The sequence below is a fragment of the Halichoeres trimaculatus genome, unplaced genomic scaffold, assembly GCF_033239565.1.
Source record: "Halichoeres trimaculatus isolate MK-OKI-2021-1 unplaced genomic scaffold, fHalTri1.1 fHalTri1_scaffold_17, whole genome shotgun sequence".
NCBI lineage: Eukaryota > Metazoa > Chordata > Actinopteri > Labriformes > Labridae > Halichoeres > Halichoeres trimaculatus.
Genome location: NW_027437195.1, coordinates 26,193,732 through 26,212,553, shown reverse-complemented (window position 1 = coordinate 26,212,553; position 18,822 = coordinate 26,193,732). Strand labels below are relative to the sequence as shown.

At 40.4% G+C, this 18,822-nt stretch overlaps 1 protein-coding gene across 2 annotated transcripts; it reads left to right on the top strand.

The window, feature by feature from the left end:
* The first annotated feature begins 183 nt into the window (after positions 1 to 183).
* On the top strand, positions 184 to 17,970 carry vps39 (VPS39 subunit of HOPS complex). Of its 2 annotated transcripts, none has more exons than XM_074692479.1 (24): positions 184 to 782; positions 1,092 to 1,157; positions 1,269 to 1,333; positions 1,461 to 1,503; positions 1,650 to 1,744; positions 3,187 to 3,285; positions 3,379 to 3,471; positions 4,465 to 4,648; positions 8,147 to 8,267; positions 8,364 to 8,484; positions 8,656 to 8,782; positions 9,447 to 9,589; positions 9,681 to 9,821; positions 10,056 to 10,197; positions 11,296 to 11,382; positions 11,584 to 11,657; positions 11,767 to 11,983; positions 13,027 to 13,155; positions 13,305 to 13,407; positions 13,669 to 13,714; positions 14,948 to 15,097; positions 15,233 to 15,367; positions 15,554 to 15,645; positions 15,864 to 17,970. In XM_074692479.1, exons 1-24 carry the CDS (start codon positions 710 to 712, stop codon positions 15,943 to 15,945), a joined length of 2,628 nt encoding a protein of 875 aa, XP_074548580.1. In that variant the 5' UTR covers positions 184 to 709; the 3' UTR covers positions 15,946 to 17,970. The 2 variants fall into 2 exon arrangements, with proteins under 2 accessions (XP_074548580.1, XP_074548579.1); XM_074692478.1 differs by having other exon boundaries at positions 8,653 to 8,782.
* Positions 17,971 to 18,822: the final 852 nt, after the last annotated feature.

Here is an 18,822-nt window from a genome sequence, read left to right as displayed (position 1 = left end):
TAATAATAATAATAATAATAATAATAATAATAATAATAATAATAAATAAAATAGAATAAAAAAAAATATTCACCGAGCTTAGAAACAGTTTACTGCAAGTATATTTCAATCTCATAAATAAAATAGGGTCTCGCGATAATGCTCTGGTTTCATTGAGCACAAATTTAGTCACTGCACCTTTAATGCGTTCCTCGTGAGTCTGCTGACTTCTGTCACGTGCCTGTCAAACCTCAGCGCAGCCGCCGTCAACACGACCAAGGCTAACTGAGCTACCACGGAAACTAACCGCTGCGGCCGACTCAGTGTGTGTTGTTCGGGATTTGACAACCAAAGGTTGAACTTTTGTTCATCAATAAAGGGACAACCCGCCTTTGTTCAGGGTTCGGTTTCCATGGAGTGAGCGGGAACAATGTTTAGAAGTGGTAGCTGCTGCTTGCTAACTTCTCAGCTAGCAGGCTAACGATCAGCTGTTGTTTTGGTTGTAGAGGAAGCTAACTAACAAGCTGAGGCACAAAGCGTTACAGACGTCTGCGTTACCAAGCCCCGTAAAGTTGAAACAGTGAGCGGCTCGGTCGGTTGATGGAGACACAAAGAGGTGTACCACCCTGACAGACTCATCAGCGGTCAGCCAGTCAGCTGTTGTCCGGGCTGCGCCTCTTCACAGCGGGATCGATCCTCCAGAGCTGCCCGTGATTTAACCTGCTTCAAGATGCACGACGCCTATGAACCTGTGCCTATTTTGGAGAAGCTTCCGCTCCAGATCGACTGTCTTGCGGCCTGGGGTGAGTTGTTGACACTTTGCGCATCCCTGTCTCAGGTGCTCCAAAGATCTTATAGTCAGATTAATTACCAAGTAGTTTTAACATTTATGAGACCTGCTGGAAGAAACTGTTTCTGTAGGAGAGGTTTTGGTCCTGATGGAGGGGAGCCTTTGAAAGAATTTGTATCTGGGGGTAAAGGGTCAGCCACAATCCCCCCAGGAGGTTTAATACACTGCTGCATTTAAAAGTGTAGATTGTTTAGTATTGCTTGCTTTTATTAAGTATGTCCGATAAAAACACACCTGACATCTTACATTTTTCTATCCTCAGAGGACTGGCTGCTTGTGGGAACAAAGCCAGGACATCTCCTCCTCTACAGAATAAAGAAAGATGCAGGTATGAGGAATCCAACATCAGATACTTTTCATAATTGCTACCCCTCTCAACTCGTGTGTTTACCACTTCACTAAAAATCTGCTGATGAGTTTTTGTGTGTTTTCTCCTCAGGCACAAACCGCTTTGAGGTGACACTGGAGAAATCCAATAAGAACTTCTCAAAGAAGATCCAGCAGGTAAACGAAAGACTGCAGGATGAGATTTAGAATTACCACAAGCTGAATTCAAAGCCATTTCCTGTTAATGAACGTCTATTTGTTCTCAAATTCCCAAACCTAACTGTTGTCTTTCTACTTTCTGCAGCTCTATGTCGTCTCACAGTACAAAATCCTTGTCAGCCTTCTTGGTAAGTTTTTCCTCCCTGTTCATGGACATTTGAATTTAATGCATTAGTCTGTTTTTTTGAATAACTTGCCTAGAGAGCTGGAAACTTCAGATTTTACCCTCACTAAATCAGCATTCATCATCAGAACTGTCTGCTTCCTCCTGCAGAGAACAACATCCACGTCCATGACCTCCTGACCTTCCAGCAGATCACTGTCCTGTCCAAAGCTAAAGGAGCCACGCTCTTTGCCTGTGACCTGCAGGTCAGTAACAGCTTAACACTTCAAGCTTTATTCTTCATATATGCATATTCCTTCCGATTACCAGTTTTCTATTGAGTTCCAGTCACACAGTTACAGTGTAGAGGACTTATTGGCTGGAAAGGCAGATGAATCAGTGTCTGACTGGTTTCCAGTCCAGGAAGCTGTGAGTGAGCTGTTTTAGGAAACCATCATGTTAGGGATTAAATAGTTCATAACCAGGAGTTTTTACAAGTCTAATTTCACCTTGAAATCATGTTTGTCTGTCAGACTTTTGAACATGTGTTATTTGTTTACTGGATTCATTTATGCAATTCAGAGTGGTGAAAAAAAAACTAAATTCATAGGATATCAAAAAAATATTTGGTGATTTCTTCTTATTATTGTAGAAATGATATAAAGAGCAGGAAACATTGAGTGAAAAGTGCCTGATTGTTGTTTTTATCAATACTTAGTCAGCTCATCTTTCAGGCTTCCCCCTAAAATAATTAACAGATTAATTTCAGGGATTTAAAAAACACTTTCTCCGGGGTTGTGCAGAGTTGAAAATAAAACTGTGACACCATCTTTAGTTTTTACATTTAGAAGAGCACTGGGCTGCATCTGATTCTTCTTTATTGCTGCAACTACTCCACCCTTTGTTCCATTTTTCTTCACATTTGCCAGTTTTTTTTATCTTTGTTTTTGCTGCGTTATCTTTATTCATTGTGCCAAAAGATTTCTCAACTGCATTGCGTTGTTTTGACTTAAGAATTATGTTTTGATATTTAAATGGATGAAAACAGTGGCTGCTGTAATTACATGGAAGTACATTTAGACTTCTATACAGCAGTAATGTAAGAAAAACACAGTTTGCAGTTAATGAGACTAAAACAAACTAGCAACTTTCTCATGTTTCTCATGTTTTTTAGGGACACAAACAGCCTGTGCAATGAGTTTTTTTCTTTACACTGCAAAAAATTCAATCTAAGCTAGAATTTTTCTCTTTTATTTAGTAAAATTTGTCTTATTATATTTAATACAAGCAGTATTCACCTGACTAGTACAGAAAAATGTCTTATTTCAAGCTATTTAAAGAAAAAAATAAGGTCTAAATTGCTTTTAACAAGTAAAAATATCTGCCCGTGGGGTAAAAAATGTGTTCTTTAAGTTTCTTTAAGTTAGGATTATTACCTCAATACATGTTACTTTTCTGTTACCAGACTGGCAGATTTTTTTTTACTTGTTACCAGCAATTAAGACCTCATTTTTGTTTTTAAGTAACTTGAAATAACAGATTTTCCTGGACTGGTCAGGTGAATGCCGCTCATATTAAGTCTAAAAAAGTATTTTTTTTACTGAAATAAGACAATAACAGTTGATAAGATTTCAGTTTTTTGCAGTGTAATTTCTGCATGTTTTGCACTTTGCTGTTTCCAGTAAAGACTTGTACATTTTGTCCTCAGCAAACCAGCTCAGGTGAGGAGAGGCTGAGAATGTGTGTCGCCGTGAAAAAGAAGCTCCAGCTGTATTACTGGAAGGACAGAGAGTTCCACGAGCTGCAGGTGAAATAAAACATATTTATGACTCGTGGTTGTGTGAAGGTTTCAGTCCTTTTCCTCTGTTTAAAAATCTTAATGTTTGTTTTTGTCTGACAGGGGGACTTTGGTGCTCCAGATATTCCAAAGTCCATGGCTTGGTGTGAAAACTCCATATGTGTTGGTTTCAAACGAGACTATTACCTCATTCGGGTAAGAGCTGCAGGAAAGAATACCACACAGCTCTGCTGAAAGTGATACTCCACCCATAGTTTATCCTCTAAATGTGTAAACCACAAGCATGAAGACGTTTATAGAAACCATCCAAACCACTCTGCAGCTTAACTTGCTTCTCCTCTTTGTGTTTTTATCCTCTTTTTTTCCAAATCATCATATTTTTCCCACATTTGAGAAATTAAGCAGCAAAATCTCTCACTCTTAAATGCTTTTTGTGTATCCCACCCTGCAAAAAAACTTTATCAAGTGTTTTTGTCTTTTTTCCAGTAGAAAATTCTTTTAAGACTTAATATGAGCCACATTCACCTGACCAGTCCAGAAAAATGTCTTGTTTCAAGTTATTTAAAGAATAAAATGAAGCCTGAATTGCTTGTAAGAAGTAAACATGAAATATACCAATAGAACAAGAGAAAAGTCACTTGTATAAAGACCTTTTTCTAGTTTCAAGCATTTTTTTCTTGTTTCATGGGCAGATTTTTTTACTTGTTACAAGCAATTCAGACGTCATTTTTGTCTCTAAATAACTTGAAACAAGACGTTTTTGTTACTGACCAATTGAATGTGGCTCATATCAAGTATAAAAAGACAGTTTTTACTTAAAATAAGACAAAAACACTTGATAAGATTTCAGTTTTTTGCAGTGCATGCAGTCAGTGACTTTCAGCTTGAATTTTCTTTTCTCTCTTTGGAGAAAAACTACAGACATCTTCAAGGTGCTTTTCAAGTCTGCAGAGTATTTCAAAGAAGTCTCTTGAGAAGAATATCTCTTCAAGATCTTTTCTTTGAGCTTCTTGTGAACGGTTTAGAAGCCTCACGCTGCATAGTGTTTATCTGTCCCTGAAATCTGTTTTTCTGTCTCCTGAAGAAGTTTGTCTGCACCTTGTTTTTTCTACTCTTACAGATGAAATTTATAGCGTGATATAACTCTTCCCCATCTTGCTCATTTCTTTTCTTTCCTTTTTGTCTCAGATGGACGGTCGTGGCTCCATCAAGGAGCTCTTTCCCACTGGCAAACAGCTGGAGCCTCTGGTTGCCCCACTGGCTGATGGGAAGGTGGCGGTCGGTCAGGATGATCTCACTGTCGTGCTTAACGAAGAAGGTGTTTGTACCCAAAAGTGTGCCCTGAACTGGACGGACATCCCGATCGCAATGGGTGAGAAACAAGCACGATGATGTTTTCAAACTTTATTTATAGAGCAGATTTAAAACAACCGGAGTTACTAAGATACATAAAGATAGAGCAAATAAAAACGAAATGAAATAGAATAAAATAAAATTAATTAAAATTTACACCAGATGTTCAGTCAACTTTGGTTAAAAGCCAGGGAGAAGATTTAAAAACCTCAGTTGACCTCCTTAGAGCGGACATGTGGCTGACACAAAAGCTGTCACCTTTGGTTTAATGTCAGGTTTTAATGAAAGCAGTTTCTAGCGACTGAGCTAACCTGGCAGTCAAATTTCAGCCTGTCGCCAAAAATTACTTCAAGATTCCTTTCAGAGGACGATGGTGTGAGCGGGCCCAGAAAACCAGTTGGAAAATCTGCTGGAACCACAACCAAACATTAAAACTTCAATCTTTTCTTCATGCGAGTGAGGAAATTTTGCATTCATCCAGGACTTCACATCCTTTAGGCAGTCGAACTGCCAAAACACGGCACCAAATACAGCAGAGGAAAAGAGAAAACAGAATCAAAAAATCCAAAAAGACAAGTTCACCAATTTCCAAAGACCAAAATGTCAAAAAGTAATCCGAAGTGAAGTATATGTAATGTGTAGGCTTTTTTTCAATTACTGAGTGTCTTTACGTTGATGTATTGCTCCCTCATTGTAAATGTTACATGTCTGGGAAGCTTTTTCTTTCGATACAGAAAATGTTTTTCTGAACGTGTTGCTCTTTCCTGCCATTTATCAGTTATACCAACTCTTACATAAGCTGTGCAAAGCTAGAAATAGTAATTCTTCAGTTTTTTAAAAGTCAGTATCTGATGCTGGCTCAGTGGTTTGTCCTCAGAGCAGCAGCCTCATCTTGTCGTCTTGTTTCTTACTCTCCACACTCCTGATCTCTCAGTAAAGCTACGAAGAAGCCAAGAATAATTACTTTACTCAAACTAAGCTTTCTTAAATTTGATTTAGAAAGGAATTTTTCCACTATAACAACCTCATGCTAGAGAGTTTGTTCATAACAACTTTCTTTGGCATTTACACTTCCAACTGAAAGAGGGAAGCAGTATGGAGAGAAACAGGTTTTCTGCATTTTGCTGAATCGAAAAGCTTCGCTGAAGGCAGCAGCTGTGACAGCTGGTTTCAGTAAAAGACGTGATATGTTTAATTCTTTGATCATAAAGCCTCGTGAGTGTTGAATTCTTTCAGCACAAGTGTGATCAAAATCAAAATGAGGCTTCTTCCTCTTCCCGTGTTTAATCAGATTGTATCAGATCCTGTTTGGTGAAATGCAGTTTGTTCACACAGCAGTGACTTGTTATTGAAACCAACGCCTGATGAATCTATTTGCTGTAAATCTGCCGGTTGTTGTCACCCAGCTGTCTGTGTTTCACCTCTCTTCCTTAAAGCTTTTAGTCTCCTGTGCTCAGGTTTCCACCCGTCAGAGTGGGAAATATAATTTTAGATCTGCTTTTTTACCCCATGACAAAGACTCAGCCTGTCTGGGTTACTTGTGACAGAGGTGAAGCTTGAAGTCTCATCACTGGAGAACTGGACAGAGGGGAAGTGAAGCCTCAGGTTGCAGTTTCGTATGATTTGCACTTCCTCATTTTGATATAATTGGCTCTGTGGTTTTGGCGAGCATGAGCGGACGATGAGTGCTGGTTGAAATAAATTCATCCTCGCTGTTCTTTGATTCAGAGAAAGGTGTGTCCACCAGTGTTGCTACAGTTGCCTTGGAAAAGAAATCCAACCACTGATTACGGCTTTAAAAAGTTACTTAGTTACTTTACTGATTACTCAATTTTAAAACCAACTGAGTGAGATTACAAGTTACTTTGTTAGTTACATTCAGCAGCTGTCGACAACAACTGCAGCTGCGTGATTTGGCAAGATTGTGCAGGTGTTTAAAAAGAATAATAATATGAGTCTTCATGTTTTGTTTTAAGGAACATGCAGAGATTATTGGTGGTTGTTTAATGTGAACTTTACAATTAAAAATATATATATATTCATTTTATACATTTTGGATTTTAAAAAACCACTAAAGAAAGCGTTTACAGGACTATTTTTGGTGCACTACAGCAAAGGTTTACAAACTTTACTATGCTGAGGCCCCTTCTGGCTGGGAAACCAACAGACTATGCTTCAAAATATGTAACAAAATGTCAACTTTAAGAGTGTTTTTCTATCTTTTATTCACTTTTCAATAATTATCAAATTTGTTTAGAACTGGGAACGATTAATAAACAAAAGCCAGAGCCGCACCAGTAGGTTGTAGCAAAGGGGAGAAAGCATTTCAGGGCTCTGTCAGCCAAGGGGGGGGTACCTCTTTTTCACATGTAGTCAGTAATTAGACAGGGAAAGAGCCTCTAAGTTGCGGTTTTTTTTATTTTGGCGGCTTATTACCAGGCTCAAACCACCATATCGACACGAATAATGGCATCATCATGCTGAAGTTGCAGCTGTCACACAAAGTGTGGTTGGGAACAATCAGAAACTTGAGAATCTGACGATTATGGCACTTTACATGTTACGTGTTCAAGACTAACTGATAATAAAAAATAAAAAAAAAAGGATTCTATTTTTTTCCCTTCCCACCAATTTTGGAGGCCCCCTAGTGCCTCCTGGTGGCCCCCACTTTGAAAACCACTACACTACTGCACTGTTCAGTTCAATTTTAGATGTAAAATTATCATTCTTTGAACACTTTGTTTTAGTCTAGTTAGGTTTTTTATCAGTTTTTTTTTTTTAAAGGTCCCATATTCTCCTCCTGTTCTGCAGTTATCTGCTCCATTGGACCAATCAGGTCAGACTTGCTCCTGATTGGTCAAAAAAGGGAATCGCTGACGTTGGCAAATCCCCAAAATCCAATTAATAAAGTGTTTTTTGCATAATATGGGAACTTTAAACACTTTGTTTTAGTCTAGTTTGGTTTTTATCAGTTTCATTTTTTTGTTAAAGCTGTAGTCTGTTGATCCTGTGTTTGTAATACAATAAGCAAAAATAAATGTTGCTGGACTGGGGCTCACATAATCCTCAGTACCCTGCTCGGGGCACCTCAGTCTATAATGTCTGGACACACCCCTGCTTGCCATCGGGTGCCTCTTTGTATATAGCTTACGTTATGTTGCTTTGCTTCTCAACAGATGGATTTTTGCTAAAATAAGGGTTCAGGTCATGGAGTAGATGGAATACACAACTCCTGTTACTCCCCGAGACACTAGAAAAAAAGCAGGTATATTTTTTTTACAGGGAACATGAAAAGAATAGTAATGCACAGCGACTTGGATAAGTTACTTTAATCTGATTACTCTTTCTGAAAAAAGTGGTCAAATCAGAGTAACCAGAGTAATCACAGCTGAAAACACCCTCTCTAAAGACACTGAACTAAAGGTTTTTAGGTGGTTTATGCTGAAACAGTTAAGTCTGTCCGTTCTGGTTCACCTTTCACACTGATTTCACTCTCTTCTCTTTCCAACATCCTCAGAGCACCAGCCTCCGTACATCATCGCCGTTCTGCCTCGGTATGTTGAGATCCGGACTGTTGAGCCGCGGCTGCTGGTGCAGAGCGTGGAGCTGCAGAGACCGCGCTTCATCACCTCGGCAGGGTGAGCCCAAAACTTTCCACTACAAAGTTCCTCTTAGAAAGGAAAACACTCCTGCTTCACTGTGTTTGTCTAATCTTCTCCTCTCTTCTCTCTCAGGCCAAATATTGTGTACGTTGCTAGCAACCATTTCGTGTGGCGCCTGGTGCCCGTCTCGATAGCCAGCCAGATCCGGCAGCTCCTCCAGGACAAGCAGTTTGAGCTAGCTCTTCAGCTGGCGGTGAGCAGAACAACCCCTCCATCCACTGTCAGACCCCGTTATTGAATCCCTCAGGATTCGATTAGAGCTTCGATCACTTTTCTTTATCAGCACGATGAAACAGAAACTCTATCCCTAATCTGATTTTCCTGCAGTGTGATGGATTCTCTTTGTATTTTTTTCTGCCAGAAGATGAAGGACGATTCAGATGGAGATAAGAAGCAGCAGATCCATCACATCCAGAATCTCTACGCCTTCAATTTGTTCTGCCAGAAGAGGTTTGATGACTCCATGCAGGTGTTCGCCAAACTTGGCACAGGTAGATCCCCCTCTCTGTGTGTCAGGCTCATTTTGGTCACTTTAAACCACAAACGACATGTCTGTTTGTCCGTGAACAACATAACTCAAAAAGTAATGAACAAAACTTGATGAAATTTTCAGGAAATATTCAAAATGGGATAAGGAAGAAGTGATTAAGTTTTGGAGGTGATCCGCATCACCGTCTAGATCCAGGAGTTTTTTTTAAGGATTCTTAATCATTGTGAGATAGGGCTGTTTTCACCATATGTGTATATAACTCCACCATAAATGGTCGGATTGCTTTGCAAAACAATACAAGACAAGGTCACCATAATTTCTGACAGATGTTAAAGTACGATCCAGATCCTGGAAATATTCTGGATACTAAGCACCAGGATCATCATTTTCAACACTGTCAGGAAACAAATTATGGTACAAACCTGCAACTAACACCAACTTGTAGCAGACAGTCTGCTGAAAGGGAGTATAACATTAAAGTAGGACTAAAGTGTGGGGGACAATCACAATATGCTTGGTAGAGGTCTGAGCTCTCCGAGTGCTTTTCTAGTTGCCTTTAAAATCTTGCGTTGCCAAGGTAACCGGCTTGGCCACACAACCTGCAGCTCGGTTTCTGCCCATTTAGAGTTTTCAGAGCTGTTGTGTCCTCGCCTCGTGTTCTGCAGATCCCACCCACGTGATCGGCCTGTACCCAGACCTGCTCCCATCAGACTACCGCAAACAGCTTCACTACCCCAACCCTCTGCCCACTCTGTCCGGGGCCGAGCTGGAGAAGGCTCACCTGGCTCTCATTGATTACCTCACCCAGGTACGTGCGTGTGTTTGTGTGTGTCGGAGAAAAAAAAAGATTCAGTGAGAGAAGGAAAAGTCATCGAGGATATTTTTCATGTGCTCAACAGAAACGCAGCCACCTTGTGAAGCAGCTGAATGACTCTGATCCTTCGACGACGTCTCCACTCATGGAGGGCACGCCGACCATAAAGAGCCGCAAAAAACTTCTGCAGATCATCGACACCACACTGCTCAAGTGTTACCTGCACGTAAGGCCCAAACTATCAATTCAAGCTCATTTTTTAGCTCATCATAGCTGCGTAAACATCAGCAAACTCTGCTTCTGACCAAGGAGCATGTTCTCCATTAGGGGGCTTCTTGAACCTGGGACTGACTCAGGATCCTCAAAGACTAATCTTTGAGTGTGAAGTCTCTTTTCCCCAGATTTAGAAAATGTTGAGAGTTTGTCTTTAGTAATCTGCTCTTTTCCTCTCCGTATTCAGACCAACGTTGCTCTGGTGTCCCCGCTCCTCCGCCTGGAAAACAACCACTGCCATATCGAGGAAAGCGAGTACGTCCTGAAGAAGGCTCACAAGTACAGCGAGCTCATTATTCTCTATGAGAAGAAGGGTCTGCACCAGAAGGGTAAGAGTCTGTTGTGACCTGATTCATAAGATAATGAGGGATAACAGAGCTCAGTGTAAATTGTTTTTAGAAACTGAAAACAAAACACACATCAAAAACTTGACATGAGACGTCGTTTGTTGTAGTGTCTGTAAAGAGCCGTACTCTGGGCTCAGGCTTGATGAGTGCTGTCATCTGTCGAAGATTTCCTGGGTGTGCCTCCTCATCCTTACTAAACCTCTGCTGTCTGAATGTCTGATTGTGGCGAGATTTACGCAGCAGATTCTGGACTTCTCTCTCTTATTTTATGCTGCACACCTCTGCCTCTTGTTTAGTGTGATGGTTGAAACCAGCTGTTGCTGCTGACCAGTTCACAGCACCAGCTTCTCCTCCTGTTAAGGCGGTTACTCACTACAGGATAATGGGTCTGATTTTTGTCCTATTGTCCTTTATCTCCTCCTTACAATCAAAGCCAGCAAAGGCCTGATTCTCGGGTATCTGCAAATGACACTGTGTGTGCTTTTCCTGTGGTGTGGGGTGTGTTAAGAGTGATTTTGTCTGGGAAGAGCCGCTCGTAAGTCCTCACGTGTCTCTTCATCCTGGCAGACTACCTGCGTTTGTTTATATCTGGCACGTCGCGCGTGCGGACTGATACACTAAGCGGCGAGCACCACGTAGCCAGCTGTGGCTCTGCAGCGGAGGTAGCGCCGTTTTACGACACGATGAGAACTAGAGCCTTATTTAGAGGTGTTTTGTGTGAAAGTAACGCGCTGAAAATTCTCTAAATAAAGCGTGAATGCAGACCAATATCAGATTTTTTCGGTGGGAGTCCGTTTACTTGTGTTTTTGGTCAAGTAAAATATGGCCCCGTCTGAGTGCAGAGGAAACCAGCAGAGGAGCAGGGAGGGGGTGTTTAGTGTGTGTGCTCTGGGCTTCTGCTGCATAAAAACACTGCTGTAGGGGTAATTTCTGCCCAAAACCTTGTGATAGGACCCAACTTGTTCCATCCCAGAGTTTCACTTTAAGCGTTTACTTTACACAGAATCTGTCAGCTTGCTACTCTCCATTAACACTCCTGCTCTCCTCTCGCTCCTCCTCATCCTGTTTCTCCTCTCACAGCTCTGCAGGTCCTGCTGGATCAGTCCACCAAAGCCAACTCTCCTCTGAAGGGCCACGAGCGAACGGTGCAGTACCTCCAAAGACTGGGTGAGGAAAAATCTCCACCTGCAGACCGTTGAATCTTTAATTATTCATTTCTGCTCAGAGGGCTCGATTTTTAGGGTGATGTTTAGAAGAAAACTTTCCCCCTGGTTGATTGAAGATGTGGGATGAAATGTTTAGTCTATCTTCTTTCATATGTTCTTGTTTTTCATACTCTTTACTCTTTTCGGACTGTTTCCTCTTCAGGAGTGGAGAATCTGGGCATAATCTTCGAGTTCTCACCCTGGGTGCTGAAAATCTGTCCTGAGGACGGTCTGAAGGTGAGAGACACCATTTTTCTTTTTATCCAATCTGCTCACATGAATCTTTACACTGCTTCCTGTTTTGTTCAGTTGTTGCTCATATGACCTCCTCCCTCCCTATTTAAAGATCTTCACAGAGGACCTGACGGAGGTGGAGACTTTACCCAGAGAGAAGGTGCTGAATTTCCTGAAGGAGGGCTTCAAGGAGCTCGCCATCCCGTATTTGGAGCACATCATTTACATCTGGGACGATAAGGGCCCCGAGTTTCACAACGTGCTGATCCAGCTCTACCTGGAGCGGGTTCAGGGCCTCATGAAACAGTACCTCAACTCACTGCCCGAAGGTAAGGCACGAGAAACGTTTTAGACAACACTTTTAGGGGCAAAAAAGACGCAATATAGTGTAGGAAATGTGTAAAAAAAATCCTCCACAAACACCCTGACTTCACCATTTTTAAAAATCAACCTTAAGCCACGAGATCATATCGCTAAATCCAGTTTGCCTCAGCTGCTCGACCCCTCAGATAAAGCCCTCGTCAGTAACGATCATGAAATGTGTCCCCTCTCGGTCTCTGTTTGTCCCTTTAACGATTCTCCAGGATCATCAGCCAACATTTATACTTTACAGAAAGCTCATTAAGTCTGATAAATGAACCAAATGAACCAATAAAAGCCTCCAGTAAAGAAAGGAGTCGGTCAGGACGCGTTATAAAAATTAAATCAAGATTAACTCATTGGCTCCCAGCCATTTTCAGAGCATCTTGAACGATCTTTTAAGACCCAAATAATCTTGTTTTCTCTGACTATGTAAACACCAAAACTCCCTTAGAAGAGTGGACTCTCTTCTTTTATGTCTCTTTTCCTGTTTTTGATCCAAAAAACAGACAAAATATACTTTTTTTGATTGCGTTCATCTCAGGCGCTCCATCTTTTGATCCTCTCTATGATCTCCGTCGTTCTTTTTAAAGATGGCGCCGCTCTTTCTCTCTGAACTACCGCGACACATCCTCAGTTGGAGCGTGAGCTGCCTGAACTTTTCTGACTTGCAGCATCTCGCTATGTCTCTGTCATCTCACATCTTCTCCACATATCCATGCTGAGCTCTCATCCAAAGAGCACACCGCTCTCACCCACAGTAGTTAATGAGCAGGATTTTGATTGACAAGCTCTGCCAGACCTCGCCTCTCCCTGCAGAAAAACATGATTTACTTCTGTCCTAGAATTCAGATTCTTTATTTAGGGAATTTAAGCAGATACAAAATTAAAATTATTATTATTTTTTTTAATCTACTTGCAGCACTAGTTTTTAGGGATTCCTGCTATGTTGATCAGTAAATTGATTATTTGACTGATCTTTTATCTCATTAAACTTCATATTATTTCACAGGAGTTCCAGCTGTTGCTGCGGGGAAGGAGGAAGGTGACCTTGGCGAGTTCAGGAACAAGCTGCTGTCATTTCTGGATATTTCCACCAGCTATGAGCCCGCCAGACTCATCAGTGATTTTCCTTTTGATGGTAAGAGCGGTCACACAGCAAACAACCAATTTAAGATTTTATTACTTATATTTATTATCAAAATGTACAAGTTCTGAGTATTGAAGATATAAGGGTTGTGTCAGGAGAGGTTGGACTCACACTTTCTGTCCTTGTTTTCTGTCTTGAAGGTCTGCTGGAGGAACGAGCTCTGCTCCTGGGTCGGATGGGGAAACACGAGCAGGCGCTCTTCATCTACGTTCACATCCTGAAAGACACTCGCATGGCTGAAGAGTGAGTGACCTTAACAACAAAACCAGAGAGAAGCCAAATGTTTACAGATTAAAACATACAGATTTATTGATGAAGAGCAAACCAAACATTTTTTATCAGAGACTGAAGTCATGTATTATAACGCCATGAGTTACTAACACTTTTTTTCTGCTCTGAAAACATATTGACAAATGCAAATTTGATCCATAACGTAAACTTGATGAGGGAAAAGCAAAATTTGCAAGTTGTATATTTGTTCATTATTCCTTCTTCTCTCTGCAGATACTGCCACCGGCACTACAGCAGCTCAGTGGAAGGGAACAAGGACGTAAGCAGCTCTCATTTTCTCATCAAACAGCTCTTGAGTTTTCATATTTTCTGAATACAAAGGTTTTTTTTTTAATTGTCTTGTCCTTTATAATTTTTTTTGTAAACTTTCTGTTGTATTTCTTGTTCTTCAGTGACCTCTTCATTCATTTCTGGTGCTCTGCTGCCTTCTCTTAGCGCCTTTATGTTTACAGGATGTGCCCTACATATTTAATAGATCACCTCAATCAATAAATATTTATTTGTATAGCGCCAAATCACAACAAATGCTATCTTAAGACACTTTCCAAAGAACATTAACAGGTGTAGACCCATTAATGTTGATAAAACAACTTCCTTTTTTTTTTTTTCTTTTTTTGTCCTTTGTTAAGCATCTTGAATGAAATGGATTGAGAATTAGTCCGGTATAAATAACAACACTGAAAAAAGTCAAAACAAAGACATACGTTTTCTAAATTTCTTAGATAAAGCTGTATTCACCTGCCAAATACAGACTTATTTTTAAGAAAATTAACTCAATTTTTTTTTCTCACTTACTTTTTTATTCGCTTTTTGACATATAAAATATAAACATGTAAATTATATATTTACATTTACAAAATATAAACATATAAAAGGCAGATTAATGCTGGTTTAGTGCGTAAATTTACTATTTGTAAAAATAAAATTCAATGAAATTAGACAAAAGACTCGATCTGCAGCGTTCCTAATAGACCTATGGCTTACAGGAGACATGCAGTGCAAAAACATGTTTTATATTTCCAGAATAAACAATAATATATATCAGAAGTGATGTTGTCAGGTATTTGTAGTGACAGACTCTGAGACCTGAAACTAGTATCTAAAAACACCTGGAGAAGAAAAAGATTCCTGTTTGGACACTGAATGTTTGATATCCATGTTTCAAATCTAGCATCAGTGTCTTTTGTTTGATAGTGCTCATGGGAAATGGAGTCTTGATGTATTAAGAATGATCCAGATCACGGCACCAAAATTTAATAAAAAAATATAAAAATCTATTCAGTTTTTTTGGCCAAATATCCTCTGAAGATCACAAGGAGAGTATTTATTTCTCAGTTCAGCATTTATTCTGGTCATAGGTTAAGTTTACATCAACCCTGAGACTGTACAGGAACATAAGACTAGATAAAACGCTGATTATTGAGCCTTTAAGAAGACTTTTTCATTGTGTTCAAAGAGATTTAGCATCAACACCTGTTCCTCCACGCTGCAGGTGTATCTGTCTCTGCTGCGGATGTACCTGTCGCCTCCTGACGTCCACTGCCTGGGCCCCATAAAGATGGAGCTGTCCGAGCCTCAGGCCAACCTCCAGGCGGCGCTGCACGTCCTGGAGCTGCACCACAGCAAACTCAACACCACCAAGGTGAATGAAAAAACACTCGAGAGACGTTTCCTCCACTCACGCCTCAAAATAAAAGAGTTTCATGTGTTTTCTTTTTTTTTCATTAAAGCCCGGTCAACCGTCTTGAAATGCCCTTTTTGCTTTGCTCTTTTCCAGGCCATTAATCTGCTTCCAGCCAACACTCAGATCAGAGAGATCCGGGTCTTCCTGGAGAGCGTGCTGGAGGAGAAGGCTCAGAGGAAACGCTGCAACCAGGTGTTGAAGAGTCTGCTGCAGGCCGAGTTCCTCAGGGTGAGTCCTGGTGAGACTTTGGTAACAGGCAGTGGACACAGCGGGGAAACTGTTTATCGCTTATCTGATTATCTGTTCAGCTGCAAACAGCTCACAGTCTGACCATCTCTGTGCTGGTTTGGTTTTTCCTCTGTGGTTTTCTGAAGGACTTTGAACGTCTTAAATTTGCCATGTTGTGTTTTTCAGGTGCAGGAGGAGCGAATCTTCCACCAGCAGGTGAAATGTGTCATCACGGAGGAGAAAACTTGCAGAGTCTGCAAGAAGAAAATCGGAAACAGGTAATCAAAGCTTTGACTCAGACACTTTTACAGTCTTTGTTTTAAGAATACGATGCAGTTATAATCTTCAGGTTTTAATAAAATCAGGATGTGGTAGAAGCTAAAATCGTTTTTAAAACATCAGTGTGATCAGAGTAATCACACTGAATCAGATATCAAACATTTTCTGTTCCCTCGTGTGTTTTTAATCAGTGAATCCTCCTCTCTTTGTCTTCCAGTGCGTTCGCCAGGTATCCAAACGGCGTGGTGGTGCATTACTTCTGCTGCAAAGACCGCACCGTGTGTCCCACCGAGCAGTAAGCGCTCCACCTGACTCTGTTTACTAACAAGTAACCCCGCCCCCTCTCTGTGGACGTTGGCGCTCGGACTGGAAAAGCCTCTGAACATTAGCAGAGCGAGTCAAACAGCAGACTGTGGAGTTAGATGCTGGTTTCTGGGACTGGTGGACCTACTTCTGTTGTGCTGCGACTTTTCTTTCTCTCTGTGCATAAAGTCGCAGCGGGAATGTCCGGAGGAGTAAACAGAGAGGGAAGCAGAGTCTGACTTTTTGACAGAAGGGATCCTCTGCCCTGCACGTCGCCTTGAAGGAGAACAGGAGCTGTGGTTGAAGGTTTTCATTTGATGGTTCGCACTCTTCCACTCCTCCTGTCGAACACTGTGTCAGCCTCAAACACTGCTTAACATGCCATATATACGCTCTGCAGGAGTGCTGTTAGCTGCCTTTAGAGACTCTGAAGATTGTACTCACGCTGAGGTCAGAAGTCCGCCATGATTCTCTGTTAGCATGTGCTGCTACTCACTTAGCTCTACAGCGTCTCTCTAACTGTGTGTGTTTATCGTTTTTTATTCAAGCAGAAAAGTCGCCTTCTGCTTCCAACCTCACACACACATTTTCTTTTTCATCACTGAGTGTCTTTGAGTGTGTGAAGGGTTTCTAGCAGTTAGCATCCAACCTGTAACGTCATTTTAAGAGTCTTTGTGGTACGATGTTTGGGTCTTTTTTTGTTCCTCAGTCGTTAAAAGTTCATGAAGAGTTTAGTTAAAGTCTTACTTTGTAATATTTAAACAGCAGGATTACTTTATTCAGAAATATAACTCAGCTAAAATTAATAATAAGACTTAAACTCAAAATATCTAAAAATCGAACACTCTTTTTTCTTAAGGCTTCTTTTAACCTGAGTTTGTTTGAAGACTAAAAGGAGCAGTCGTAATCCAGTGATGATTAAAAATAACGACATAAAAAAACAGAACACATTAAACACCCTGATGTAAACAAGCACAGATAACAGATGTTGTCTTCTCAGTATTTTGAACACGTAAACAGAGAGAAAGTTTGACGCCAAACTCACATTTAACCTCTCGAAAAGAGCAACGAGGAACCTGCAACAAGGACTTAAGACCAGGGGTGCTCGCTCTCCGCGTGTTGGCTGCACACAGCATCTTTTTCCAGCAGACTCTGATCAAATAAATCCTGATTTATTCAACCAACTCAACATGAGAGCACAGTTTTCTCAGCCTTAGATTGGTTTGTTAAAAGAAATAAGAAAATGGTGCTTTAGAGCGGTGTTCGAAAAATTCAAGGAGAGAAAAAAAAATCCTGTGCTTTTATTTTGAAGGGGGATTCTTTGTGCAGAACAACTTCCTTATATGGATATGGACTTTCTTAAAGTGAGGATAAAAATCTCAAATTATTTGTTGAGCAAGCTGTTGGTACATACAAGAATGAAACTGTCAAATCTGGATTCTGTGATTCACTCTCTCAGCTTCAGCTTCATGTTTTCATTATCATTTAAAATTATTTAAACACTTGTTATCTCCAAACAAAGGTCACAGCGTAAATAAAAACAGATTTGGAATGAAAATAGATAAACAAATGCTACAAAACACATATCTTTAGAAGGAAAGAGGAAATCACAGAAGCAGCACTTTACACTGAAAGGGTGTCGTCATTAATTCTCGTCTCTTCGATCATTCATGAAAACTTTGAAAAACTGGAAGGTGTGATCAAACTGTTTTTAAGGTGATGCTGAAAGAAAGTTTGTTTTCTGTCTGGGAGGTCACTGAAGAAGCAGAAGTGTTTCCTACAAGTTGTAGCATCATCTTCATCTCCTTCCTCCTCTTCCTCCTGCTCTCGAAGGTTTGCACTCATTCTCTGCTAAGACTGTTTCTGACTGCACTTCAGTGGGAGTGTTTGTTCCTCTGTGTGTGCGTGTGTGAATGTGTGTGTTGTGTATAAAGTCTGAGAGTGCACATGAAGATTTGATCCTGAGGGTTTGTCTGTTCGGCTTTAATCAGTAATAAAGAAGCATTTCCACTCATGTATGAGTCTCTGTGATGATTTCAAACCCCACATCTGCCTCAGTTTCACACTGAAGCTGCTAAAATTTGACATCTTCAGATTTCAGTGTCTTATTTCTGTCACGAACAAAAGGAAAATAGACAAAAATGTGAATTTTCCAACTATTTTCATATTTTCTTCTCAGCCATATCGTCCTGCTTTTATTACATAACTATCTCATAAAAACATTTATTTATTTATTTTAGAGTTTCCTGTTTTTATGAGATACTATCTCATAAAAACACAATTTCCCAGAATGCTCTGCTCTATATTTTTGCTGCTAGGCTTTTTTAATGTGTTTTACTTAACATTTACATGTTTCATGTTTATTGATCGAGATGACAATTAAAGATTTTCAGGAATTTCTTCACTTTTCAGTTTCTCGTTTTTATGAGATAGTATCTCATAAAATCAGGAAGATCTTTCTTTTTTAGTGTAAAACCAGAAGTAACCCAATGTGACAAGACTGTATGATCAGTGCAACTCCCTGTAATTTGAGTTTGAGATCCCTGACTTATGCTGCGCCCCAAGTTATAGTTTTGTACTTACTCTGAGTGTATTTGACACTTAACACACTCAGTGAAAAAAAATGGAGGTCCTCTTGCTCGGGCACCACAAAAACTGCTCCCCCTGGTGGCTGGCTGCAGTATAGGTAAAAAAATATGTCTCTCCAGTCATTCCAGATGGGCTGTGGTCAAGCTTTAAAAAATTTATACTCCTCGTAGAAATGTTTCTCACGTCTGATTGTTGTGGTGATTTGAAGATATCATTTGGCTGCCTTGTGTCCAAGTCCTCTTTTTTTCTGAAAAGTTTCGTTTTCATTAGTTATAAGAGGTTGA

Excerpts from the sequence above, each read along its gene's own strand:
- vps39 (XM_074692478.1), top strand. The coding sequence starts at position 710 with ATGCACGACGCCTATGAACCTGTGCCTATTTTGGAGAAGCTTCCGCTC. Across the intron at positions 8,485-8,652 it reads AGCTAGCTCTTCAGCTGGCG|AAGATGAAGGACGATTCAGA; the intron begins GTGAGCAGAACA and ends TTTTTCTGCCAG. Across the intron at positions 8,783-9,446 it reads GTTCGCCAAACTTGGCACAG|ATCCCACCCACGTGATCGGC; the intron begins GTAGATCCCCCT and ends CGTGTTCTGCAG.